The sequence below is a fragment of the Molossus molossus genome, unplaced genomic scaffold (assembly GCF_014108415.1).
Source record: "Molossus molossus isolate mMolMol1 unplaced genomic scaffold, mMolMol1.p scaffold_m16_p_24, whole genome shotgun sequence".
NCBI lineage: Eukaryota > Metazoa > Chordata > Mammalia > Chiroptera > Molossidae > Molossus > Molossus molossus.
This window is the reverse complement of record NW_023425360.1, coordinates 12,877,544-12,890,453: the sequence shown is the minus strand read 5'-3', so window position 1 is coordinate 12,890,453 and position 12,910 is coordinate 12,877,544. Positions and strand designations below refer to the sequence as shown.

General features: G+C 46.2%; 1 protein-coding gene and 1 long non-coding RNA gene across 2 annotated transcripts in view; one reads left to right on the top strand and one right to left on the bottom strand.

Annotated features, from left to right (window-relative positions):
* The window catches only part of TRPM1 (transient receptor potential cation channel subfamily M member 1), a 56,429-nt gene extending 45,992 nt beyond the window's left edge, over positions 1 to 10,437 (top strand). Inside the window, exons 23-27 of the mRNA XM_036277859.1 lie at positions 313 to 333; positions 1,052 to 1,196; positions 2,453 to 2,655; positions 3,244 to 3,376; positions 9,168 to 10,437. Coding sequence (XP_036133752.1) covers positions 313 to 333; positions 1,052 to 1,196; positions 2,453 to 2,655; positions 3,244 to 3,376; positions 9,168 to 10,437 — 1,772 coding nt within the window. The remainder of the gene's footprint in view (positions 1 to 312; positions 334 to 1,051; positions 1,197 to 2,452; positions 2,656 to 3,243; positions 3,377 to 9,167) is intronic.
* Positions 4,812 to 12,602, bottom strand: LOC118640846. Its single transcript, XR_004961468.1, has 3 exons — positions 12,257 to 12,602; positions 10,953 to 11,066; positions 4,812 to 5,044 (listed from the first exon to the last, which is right to left on the bottom strand). It is a non-coding gene; the product is annotated as an uncharacterized LOC118640846 (long non-coding RNA).
* Positions 12,603 to 12,910: the final 308 nt, after the last annotated feature.

Sequence of the window (12,910 nt, the reverse complement as noted above, 5' to 3'; positions counted from 1 at the left end):
TCGGTACATTCAAATGATCACCAGCCAGTGGCCTCATGCCTTCTTCACAGTACTTTTAAGCTTTTGCTATTGCTTATGACATATGGTAAAATAAATACTCATGAGATATGTATACGTTTCCTGGAGTTAATAACACGCACAATTTTTCTAAATAGATCCGTTTCCAAGCGTGAATCTGTAATTCCCCAGCTCTAAGACCCTGCATTTCTTGTGCTGTTAAATCATTTCACTGTTCATTCAACTGTCATCTTATTTTCTTTCTTCCCTTCCCGTCGCAATGGAAATAAAACCCCGCTGTCCAATCGCGCGCAGTCTACGCCATGGAAATTAACCGTAAGTGCTCACGGCCTGCACGGCCCCGCCCCTGACATGTGCACCAGGCCCTTCCTCAGCTGGTCTCTGTGCCTCGACCTGGGGACACACACTTCTCTAGTTTTCCAGTGCCGACACTTTCTTAGACTGTAAATAAGCAAGAAGCACATCGACTATATATTGATGGAGATTACTTCACTAATCACTGTTGGGATCATCCTGTGTTTTCTCCACGAAATAGTTCCCATATGATCAAGGTGGCATTTCCAATGAGCAGGGAGAGAAAAGATTATTTTTCAAACCTGGCACCAGAACAGTCGACTAATGGATCTGGGGGTAGAGGGACCCTTACCTCCTACCCCAGAACAAGATTATTTTGAACGTCAATTATGAGTGAAACCAAAGAGACAGCGCAAGCTGGCGTTGAATAATAGAAAACACAATAACTTTCTAATGGACAATAGTAAAGAAAAAATCCACAGAGATGGAGGGAGCTGCTGAAAAACTAAGAACTTTTATCTGGAGAAGCACAATAAAGAAATAGGAGCATGTCTCTAAATGTGACAGGTTAAGAATGACTCAGTACAGAAAGGAGTTCCTCATCTTTATATGAGCTGACATATTTCACAGAAAAAAATCATATTAAAAATTCAAAAGGTCACGTAATAACCTCTGTAAGTTATTCGTTTCTTTTCACTCTGTGTAGAAGCAAGCACAAAGGGACTAACTCTTGTTTCAGCTCCGTGTGGGGACAACCAGTACGACGAGGAGGGCAAGCGACTCCCTCCCTGCATCCCGGGCGCCTGGCTGACCCCGGCCATCATGGCGTGCTACCTACTGGTAGCCAACATCTTGCTGGTCAACCTGCTCATCGCAGTTTTCAAGTACGTATCAGCTGATGAGCTTGTGCTGATGACTTACTACTTGACAGGTGTTCTGCTTGACCCCAGAACAATCCCTGACTGCCACTGCATTCCCACACAACTGCACCAGGGTTTTGAAATGGGTGGACGTTTTGCAGTCTTTTTCGTTCAACCTTCATCAGTCCTAATGTACTCATCAATCAAGAGCTGAGTTGAAATGGGGGAAAGGGAACCCTGGTGCACTGCTGATGGGAATGCAGGCCGGTGCAGCCACTGTGGGAACACTATGGCGTTTCCTCAAAAAATGGAAACTGAAACTGCCATTTGACCCAGTGATCTCACTTCTGGGAATAGATGCTAAGAATCCTGAAACAGCAATCAGAAAGAATATGTGCACCCCTATGTTCATAGCAACACTATCTACAATAGCCAAGATCTGGAAACAGCCCCAGTGCCCATTAGTAAGTGAGTAGATAAAGAAGCTCTGTTATATTTACACAAGGGAATACTATGCAGCTGTAAAAAGGAAGGAACGTTTACCTTTCGTGACAGCATGGAGGGACCTGGAGATTAGAATGCTAAACAAAATAAGCCAGTCAGAGAAAGACAAATGTCACATGACCTCACTTAAATATGGAATCTAATAATCAAAATAAACTGATGATCGGAATAGAACCAGAGGCATGGATACATGGAACAGATTGACAGCTGTCAGAGGCAAGGTGGAGGGGGGTGGCAGATGGGACAAAGAAGGTGAAGAGAATAGCCAAAGAATATATATGCATACCCCACGGACACAGGCAACCATGTGGTTACAGCCAGAAGACACTAAACAACAAAGATAGTACCTAACCAACATCCAAAATAACACAGCTTCGATCAAATATGTTCCACGAGCAATCAATTCTGTTATCAAAAAATAAAGTAGTCTGAAATGGAAGTGTAAATACTTCAAAAGGCTTAGTTGAATGGTTCCTACCTTGAAATATAGGGAATAAAATTCCCTGAGCATAGGAGACTGTAGACTGCAGTGTGATGTTGCAAGAAAGCAGTAGGTAGCAATTTCAATACTTTGAATTACTAGGTATGTGAGTAAAATGCCTTGGAGTGCAGATGATCCCCACGTTGACAGATAAACCAAAGGCAGGGTTACGTAGGAGCTAGAACTCGGTGGCCCTAAAAGGCTATTTCATTGTGCTTTGTCACTTCGCTATAACTGCTTGCTCTGGAAAATCAGAGGATGGAGTATGACTAAGTAAAACTGTATTCTTTTAAAGCAACACCTTCTTTGAAGTCAAGTCAATATCCAACCAAGTGTGGAAATTCCAGCGGTACCAGCTGATCATGACATTTCACGACCGGCCGGTCCTGCCCCCACCCATGATCATTTTAAACCACATCTACATAATTGCCATGCGCCTCAGCGGCCGCTGCAGGAAGAAAAGAGACGGGGACCACGAGGAACAGGATCGAGGACTGAGTATGTGCACAGCCCTTTCACTTCTAACTCAGGCTGCTTTCCAGAGAGGTTCCCAACGGGACACTCGGAACACTCGTGGGAACCTCAGGAAACTGCTCGGATGTGTGAAAACAACACCCGGGCCCAAATGACATTCTTCACACGATGCTTCTCATTTTGTGGGGTGGCACTGTGGTTTCGTTAGTTTGTTAGTAATCACCGAAAGCCTGCTGGTAAAGAGGTGGGAAACTGAGAGAGGTCTTGAAAGCTATATCAGTGTTCCTTTCAAAATGTTTTCATGTGTTGCATCTAAAGATGATGAGAAATAAGTGCAGTACACTGACTATCCGCAAAATACATGCAAAAGGTTTCGCAGAAAATAGCACTTGAGTGCCTCTCCAAATAGCTGTAGTTAGGTGTGTGCTAAAGAGGGAGCCATTTCGCTCCGCTGGAAAGATGACTGTTGCCTGCTACGAGGTGTTCTTGTGGCATCAATGCCTGGACTCGTGGGAACCCGGTCCACGCTGAGGCTGGCCCGACCCACCACGAGGCGGGGAAGCAGACTGCACGGGCGTGGCGGGCTCTCACTGGCGCACCTTGTCCCCGCAGAGCTGTTTCTCAGCGAGGAGGAGCTGCGCAGGCTGCACGAGTTCGAGGAGCAGTGTGTGCAGGAGCACTTCCAGGAGAAGGAGGACGAGCAGCAGTCGTCCAGCGAGGAGCGCATCCGCGTCACCTGCGAGAGGTGCGCCACGCGCGACCCCTCCTCGGCCGCAGGTTTAGTGCGCTCCTGCACCCCGTTCGGAGCAGGGTGCCCAAGTTCATTTAAATTTAACTCCCGGCTGGTTCTCTGGTGTATTCAAACTTTGGGTTTTTATGTGTTCTCCCTTCCCCCCCAAATAGGGGCCAGTTCGTAGGGGATGGTTGTGTGCTGTACCTAGAAGTGAATGAGGACGTTTATGGCAAACAGTCCAGGCAGAAACAGAACCCAAAGAAGCCTGATTTTCTCGCCCACCAGACACCCAGCATCAGCAGAGAGAGCAGCAGCTGCAGGGCGTTCTCCTGTGGCTGCCTTGACCTCGGGTGGTCTCCCTTAGGAACCGACCTCATCCTGCCCGCGGTCTCCTCCCAACCTTTCACTCATGAGACCAGGAACTGCAGGAGGGACACAGGTGTCAGTCCCCAAAGAGGGTGGAAACCTCTAAACCAGGGTTGGGTCTGTGTTTCAGACACATCTACCTCTTGGATGCCAAGAGAATCAGCATCATCCACACCTTAGTGTTTTAGTAAATGCAGAATGAATGAATGTGTGAACCAACAAATCAAGAGCAAATGGAGGCAGGTCAGGCAGGGACAGAACGGGGAAGCTTCCCCCCCAAACTTTCTAGTACAGCTCTCCCTGCAGCTGGGAAAAATAAGGACAGGAACAAGAAATCTGCACTACCCACATCTTTTTAATCACACAATTTTCCAGACGCTTATCACTTAATAAAAGCCATTCAAGCTTGTTCAAGTAATTGATTAGAAAAACAACTGACATTGTTCTGGAAGTCTCCCCAGGGCATGTTCAGGCAGTGACTGTTGTTGTTGTTAGTCCTCACCCAAGGGTATCTTTTTCCTTTGATTTAGAGCAAGTGGAAGGGAGGGAGGGAGGGAGAGCGAGAAACATCTACATGAGAGAGACACATCAATTGGTTGCCTCCCTCATGTGCCCCCACCAGGCCCAGGGATCGAACCTGCAACCCAGGTATGTGCCCTTGACTGGGAATTGAACCCATGACCCTTTGGTGCTTGGGGTGACATTCTAACCACTGAGCCACACCAGCCTCTGGCAGCTGCAGGTCTCTGGCCTCTCTCCCCTCCTACACCTACCTATCTTGTGATCCAACCAGCCAAACTCACACCAACTTTTGGCCTTAATAAGATAACATTTTCAATACAATCTGAAACACTTCCTTGGTATTTTAACAGTGATCGCTAAGCTTTCAAGATATACAAATTATTTCTTTACAGAAAGGTGAGGTACCCCCAGCGTGATGATTTGGAAATTTCCACTTTGTAGTTAGACATTAACTTGGATTGAATCACAGTCAGTCATTTACAATGGAAATTGTGTTCTGTTTCCCTCTGGCTTTTACCCTGCTCCCGCCCCCAAGCATTGTTTGGATTCTTACCATTCCTGGACCCAGGCTCCAGAAACGTGGTTGTCGGGTGGCTGCCCCTGGGGCTCTGCACACACGTAATAGGAACGAAAGTGTGCCCGGCAGTAAAACAGGCTCCTTCCGGGTTCCCCTGGCTGAGACCACCACCGGCGGGCGCGTTCCCACCCGTCCAGTTCCTTGTCTAGGCTGAGTCATAGGTGAATACCAGAGACCAAAACGAGGAGGTTTGGGGAGAAGCTTAACCAGGACAACTGAGGAGCAACAGAAATACAATGAATTATTTTAACCTCATTTTTGGCATCAGTGATTTTAAAATCCAACTTTCCACCACTCAGACGTTTCTGCCATCTCTCTAACTTGACATCTTGGCCGGTTTTGTTTTCCGAGTCACCACCTGCTGGTTTCCCTGTTGTCTTCATTGTGGCATCACCAGCACCCGTCAGACCGCAGGGTCTAGGAAAGGCAATGCCCTGTGGGCGGCAGGCCCTTCCTGGCCTCCTGCTGTCTGGGCACCTTTCAGAACCTGGACCAGCGATTTGCATGATTCAGTCCAGCAAACGTGCTCACACAGGAAATTACACACCGGTCATTCTCCACGCAGGGCGCTGCTGCTCCACGCGGGTGTTCTCCCTACAATTACTAAACTTAAAAGGCAGCCCCGTAGGAAGAAGTCGATGGGGATTAAAATAGCTGGTTGTGAAATTTGGACTGGATTAGCCAACTTTATGATCTATAGATCTGCACTGAAATTACAGGGCAGGAATGGTCTTAGAACTCAATATAGAATACCATGGGATCTTGAAACACGGGTTTCTTCAAGTACAAACTGGACCTAGTCGTTCCACTAACCTTATGTTTTTATGTGAACATTTAGCTCTGTCATTAAGGAAATGTTCCCATATAATTTCTGAGGTGCCTTGCAGGTGAAGGGTGCTAGCTGCCCGTGAAAAGCTGACTACATATAAAACAGGTTTTAATAACTGGCTTACTACAGAACTCCCAGCGTCTAAGCTCTGTCTTCAGGAAGGACGCACGGGACCCTGACCATGACAACAGGAATTTGGACCTTATAGCCCTGGCCAGTTTGGCTCAGCGGTTAAAGCGTTGGCCTGCGGTCCGGAGAGACCCGGGTTCGGTTCCCGCTAAGGGCACGTACTTCGGTTGCAGTTTGTCCCCGGCCCTGGTTGGTCGTGCGGGTGGCAGCCACTCGATGTGTCCCTTCACGTCGATGTTTCTCTCTCTCTCTCTCTTCCTCTCTCTCCCTCCCACTCTATCCGTACAAAAAATGGAAAAGTGTCCTCGGGTGAGGATAAAAAAAAAAAAAAAAAAGAATTTGGACCTTATATTTAACAGATAAGAGTCTATGAAAGCCAGTGAAATTATGCCATTCACAGGTATTCTCTTGGAAGTTACCACAGAAGTCCCCCACATCTGCCTATGGTTGGACCACTCTTTGAATGGAACGGAAAGTGCTATTTACAATGCTGTAACTCAAAATGCATTTCCGTTCAGCGACTAAAGTTTAGTGGGGTAACGTTCAAAATCAAACACCCTGACTAAGAGCTATATCAACACACAGATAAGAAAGCACGTGCGGGTTTGCAGTTACACCTACTTCATCTGGTCAAGCCGTTCCACACCTGCATAGCTTTTACCGCTCACGGAGCCCTTTTATTTACACGATTTCATTCCGTTCTCACAACGTTATCATGCTACCACTGTTGTGGAAGTGTAGGTCAGAGCAGATTAATTAAAATCCCAGATTTCTGGTTGGTAAAGGGGGGTCCAGGGAATTAGAAATACCGGGGAGATTGTAGAGAGGGAGGAGCTTAGGAAAGTAACCCCATAAAGTCATGTATGAACTGCAGAGCTCATCCCCGATTTGAGTATGCATGTGTGGGGGTGGAACTGTGTTTTTATTTTACTTATTTTTTCAGTAAGCTGTAGGGCATTCTGCCGTACCCAGCTCCACCCCACCCAGCTCGGTGGTTGTCCTGAGAATAGCAGCCTGAATTCCTGGTACCAGTGGAAGCAGAAAGGACCTCATCCACAAAGGATTGTAATTATTTGTGTTATTCTGCCTGGTGGTTCCCGGAAAGACTAGCTCAAAAGGCTTGTCTTAATTTCCCCAGACTTGGAACTGGCCCAACAGTTAGCTGGGGGCAGAGATGTGGGGTATTTTTCAAAAACATTTACAGGAAAATGTTTTTAGTCCCTGCTCCCTTAGGTGATAGATACCAGCAGCAGACTAACTAAAAAGCTGGGATGAAAAGGCTGAGAAATGAGATGTCCAGAGGGCTTTGAAAACCGTGACATACTCCTGTGACACACCTAGAAGGCCACGTACTTGCATGTTGGGAACATGCTCAGGAAAGGCCTGAAGCTCTCAGTTCTGGCTGACCTTGACACTCTGTCCGAGCAGAAAGTGAACACACGCCTGGCAGAGTATTCGTGTGGGTACACAAAGGCCCTCAGCAAAGACGGGGACATATTTTTATTCCAGAGGTTTATGGGAATCTCTGTCTAATCATTAGCTGACAGCTAAGCTAACAGGACAGAAATTCCAGTGGTCACACAGAACAAAGAAGAGATTTTACAGACTTATTTCAGGAAAATCACTGAACAAACAGTAACAACTACAATAAGAAGCAACAATAACAGCCCTGTCTGGTTTGGCTCAGCAGTTAGAGCGTCGGCCTGGAGACCAAAGAGTCCTGGGTTCAATTCTGGTCAAGGGCATGTACCTCGGTTGTGGTGTGTCCCCGACCCCGGTTAGGGTCGTGCGGGTAGCAACCAATTGATGTGTCTCTCTCACATCGATGTTTCTCTCTCTCTCTCTCTCTCTCTCTCTCTCTCTCTCGATGTTTCTCTCTCTCTCTCTCTCTCCCTCGATGTTTCTCTCTCTCTCTCTCTCTCTCTCTCTCCCCCTCCCTCCTACTCTATCTGAAGATAAATGTAAAAATATCCTCCGGTGAGGATTTTTAAAAAAAGAAGAAAAAAGAAGCAACAATAACAAACCCCGAAGAGGACAGAGATTCTGATATCCTGAGTTGCCATATTAAAATATTCAAACTATTTGGCCCTGGCCAGTTAGGCTCAGCAGTTAAGCGAAGATCAGCAGACTAAGAGTCACGGGTTTGATTCCAGTCAAGGGCACAGACCTCGGTTGCAGTTCATCCCCTGGCCCTGATTGAGGTTTTGCAGGAGGCAACCAATCGATGTGTCTCTCACACCAATGTTTCTCTCTCTCTCTTTCCCCCTCCCTCCCACTCTATCTGAAAATAAATGGAAAAATAGCCTCAGGTGAGGATTTAAAAAATAATAATAATAAATAGAATAAAAAATATTCAGCTTTAAGTAAAAACTACAAGTTGTGCAAACAAGAAAGTATGGCCCCCACATGACAAAAAGGGCACTCAATAGGAATTGGGCCAGAGGAATCCCAGATGTTGAACTTCCTAACAAAGACAATAAATCAGCTATTTAAAATATGTTCTAGCCCTGGCCGGTTTGGCTCAGCGGTTAGAGCGTCGGCCTGCGGTCCTGAGAGGCCTGGGTTCGGTTCCCACTAAGGGCACGTACCTCGGTTGCAGTTTGTCCCCGGCCCTGGTCGGTCGTGCAGGTGGCAGCCACTCGATGTGTCCCTTTCACATCGATGTTTCTCTCTCTCTCTCTCTTCCTCTCTCTCCCTCCCGCTCTACCTGAACAAAAAAAAATAAAATAAAATAAAATAAAATATGTTCTAGGAGCTAAAGAAAACCATCTCTAAAGAGCTAAAAGAAAGTATGAGAATAGTCCCTTAGCAAGTATTTATCAATAAATTCTTAAGCCACTTAGAGCAATCAATGGTCAACAGCACTATATGTAACTATATTTTTTTAATTTTTTTTTGGATCAGCATTTTTATTCATTTACTTTTTAAATTTCAACTGTGAATCGATATGGATCAGTCCCATTTTTTTCTTTTTTATTAAATTTATTGGGCCGACATGGGTTAATACAATTATATAGGTTTTAAGTGTACAATTCTACGATCTATCATCTGTATATTGTATTGTGTGTTCACCACCCCAAGTCAAGCCTCCTTCTATCACCATTTATCCCCCCTTTATATTCTTCTACCTCCTCCACCCACCCCCCTTTTCCTCTGGTAAGCATCATGCTGTTGTCTGTATCTATGAGTTTTTAAAATATATATTTTTTTATGCTTCTAACAGTAATTTTTAGCAGTGTATAAAGGTTGGAAATATGCCCCATGAACTCCATGATTCTCAAAAGACTGTAAAGTTATGTAATAATATAATAGTAACGTTATTTTTTGTTTAGTATTGGATTAGTCTCCCTTGAATAAACCCATCTGTTTGTTTCCACCAGAGTTGAAAATATGTCAATGAGGCTGGAGGAGATCAATGAAAGAGAAAGTTTCATGAAAACGTCCCTACAGACTGTGGACCTGCGTCTCTCTCAGCTGGAAGAATTATCTAGCAGGATGGTGAATGCCCTGGAGAATCTCGCAGGGATTGACAAGTCTGAGCTCATGCAGACGCGGTCGCGAGCCTCCTCCGAATGCGATGTCACCTACCTCCGGCGGCAAAGCAGTATCAACAGTTCTGACTGCTGCAGCCTGTACCGGTACCATTTCAACGCAGAGGAGCTGTGTGAAGACACCTCTGTCTCCATGCCACTGGGGACAGCATTCAGGAGAAGAGCCTGCTCCTTCCGTGTGAAGGAAGAAAAGGACCCCAAAATGCACCTGATACCAGAGCGGCAGGCCAGCCTTCACCTCGCACCCAGCACAAGCGTCCTAGCGACGCCAGGGGACAGCCGACTCCCATTAGACAATGGAAAGCATGCTTCAGAGCCAAAATTAGGCCCAGAGATTGGGATTTCAGCTGAAGGTGATAAAAGGCAGGCCGACTCTAACAGAGCGGAAACTATATCCGCAAGTTTAAATCAAAGAGATGCCACACCTGGACAGAAGAAATCAGATTTTCAAAACGCGCAGCTAACAGTGGGAACCAGAAAGATAGAAGGCGCTATTTCCTGTCCTCTGGAAGGAACAAAACTGACACGCTATTACCCGGATGAAGCACACAATGCCTTTCAGACCATAAAGTCTAGAAGTTTTGTATATTCCCACAGAAAAAAGCTGGTCAGTGGGGTTAATAACCGGAGTGCAGAGTACGGTTCGATCCTGGGTCAAGCTTGTCCCCCAACAGCGCAGCAATGGACGACAGAATGGAGATACCAGGTTCAGAAGATCACGCGTTCTCGCAGCACTGACATCCCCTACGCGGTGTCAGAAGCCGCCACGCAGGCGGAGCAGAAAGACCAACGGGCAGACACCGCCGATGAGAACTGTGCTTCTAACACTGCCCCTCGGGTCTCTCATTTGTCGCTAGCAGTTACTGAGAGATCTGAAAAGGAGAACTTACTGACTGTGAAACCAGACCACACTTTGGGGTTCCCGTCTTTAAGGTCAAAAAGTTTACACGGCCACCCTAGGAATGCTACAGCTGGTCAGGGCAGATTAGACAGATCTGGACATGCCAGCAGCATAAGTAACCTGGAAGTCATGTCCGGAATTAAAACGGAGGAGCAGAAGGTTAAGCGAGAGAAAACTTCCAGGGAAACGGATTGCTAATGGGTATGGCTTCCCTGATTTTTAAATCAAAGCCACTGATGAGTGCCATCTTGGCCATCTAAACAGTCACAGGGCAAAGGAAATTACCTACAGGGAAGGCCACTATCCCCCATGATAGAAGAAAAATAAGGGAACCAGAGCCAGAAAGATAGGAGAAAGAGGACAGAATAGTGACGTTCGAGGCAAAAGGAGATAGCCAGCTACTGTGAACAGACAGAACAGAGTTCAGGACTGGTAAGAGGCCTGTAAGACCAGTGCTATGAATTGCATTGTGTCCTCCCAAACTCCTCTGTTGAAACCCTGACCCCAATGTGACTTCATATTTGGAGACAGGGCCTTTAGGAAGTAATTAAAGTTAAATGAAGTCATAAAGGCTGGGATCCTAATCCAACATGATTAGTGCCCTTAAAAGACCTCAGAGCATTCAAGCATTCCCAACCCTGCTCCCTCAACAGCCAGGTGAGGACACAGCCTCCGTCTATCCCTCAGATGAAGAACTCTCACCAAAAACCTACCTTGATCTTGAACTTCCAGCCTTCAGAAGTATGAGAAACCAATTTCTGTTGTTTCCAGCCTGTGGTGTTTTTGTGATGGCAGCCCAAGCGACTGACACAATTAGATATCTGAAACTGTCATAAAATTTAGAGTTATGTCAATAACAAATCTGGAACTCAGAGTTTTCCCACTTTTCAATCACGTGGTCACATATTACAGTTACAGATTCTAAGCAAACCTATATGGGAAAACCCAAACCCAAGTCATTTAATAGTAAAGAAACACCCACATATTGCCTGAAGAGTATGTGTGGACAAAAATCCATTTTTTCCAATTTGATTGAGATATGACTGACATATGTCACTGTGTTTGTTTAAAGTATATAGCATCATGATTCCACTTACATAGATTGTGAAATGATGACCACAATAAGTTTAGTTTGAATCCATCATCACATAGATACAATCAAAAGAAGAAAAAAAACTGTTTACCCCTTGTAATGAGAATTAGGATTTGCTCTCTTAACAACTTTCATATACGCCATACAGTAGCGCTAACTTAGTCATCATGTCATATGTACTTTACATGCCCAGTACTTATTCATTCTTACTTATAAACTGGAAGTTTGTATTTTTTACCCACATTTCTCCAGTTCCCTGGCCCCTTCCCAACCTGGTAACCACAAATGTGGTCTTTTTCTATGTTTGTTTTTTGTTTTGTTTTATTTGGTCCATGTAATGTAGAGAAATCACAAACTATTCATAAGAAAAAAAAATATTTTTTAATGTTATGTGCACAATAGTGTTTTTAACACCTAACACCCGGTGGACTTGCATTTTAAAACACAGTGGTGGTACCTGAGCAAAATAGAATCCTGTGTCACTCAAACAAGTGAACAAGAAAGACCAGTAGGATTCTGAATCAGGATAAATTATTTGCCGGGGCCAAAAAAGCAACCTTTGGAATCATTAAAAAATATATATTTTCACCCCACCGGTGTGGCTCAGTGGTAGAGCGTTGACCCATGCACCAAGAGGATGCCAGTTCGATTTCTGGTCAGGGTATATGCCCAGGTTGTGGGCCAAATTCATAGCGGGGGGCATGCAGGAGGCAGACAATTGATATTCTCTTTCATTGAGGTTTCTCTCTCTCCCACTCCCTTCTCTCTCTCTCTAGAAATCAATAAAGAAAAAAATATATCTATATATATTTTTTCATTTGCAACACTTGTCACTATGATTCATACGGCCACACTGGAGCTTTCTTGTGACATTAATCGTGAAACGGGTTAGGGTTTTATTCTTTAAAGCCGAAGAAGGGTCACAGTCACCAACACGGAACATCATCAGCCCTCTCCCAACAAAGACTGCTCAGCTCAGAAGTACCCGGGGTTCAGAAATGCCCAGTGCTTGATACGGGGAAATCCGTCTGCTCTTTGCAAGGAATGGGCAGATTACGGGGTCCATCGCCTATGGAAACCCCCACTCTGCCGGGGGTTTTGATCCTCGGGCGGCTCCCTCACATCTGTACATGTGACATGAGCAAGGAAGGAAAGGAGGTGACTTGCTTCGCACTTCTTTCCACATTGACGTTTAACAAGGAGGGTAGACGTTAGCAGACGAAATCGAGGGGTGCTGGGCTGCCTGCCAACGGCATCAGTCGTGGTCCCCAGCGCCCCGCCAGTGTGGGTCCCCGGGGTGCGGGTGGGCGGTCAGCCGGGCGGGTAGGACACCGGTGTCAACGCGTCGCGCAGAGACGACAACGTACCGGCTGAGGGAAGACAACCTTCCCCAGGTGCGAGACCTCGCGTTTGGGGCGGGTCACCGCCGGCTGCACCTGTCCCCGCTCCCAGAGCCGGCGCCTCACGCTGGGCGCAGTGGGACTGGCGGACGCCGAGCCCCCAGAGTCCCTTCCAGGCTCCAGGAGCCCGGGCTCCTCTCCACGACTTCAAATAGCAACGATCGCGCGAGCTGGGTGA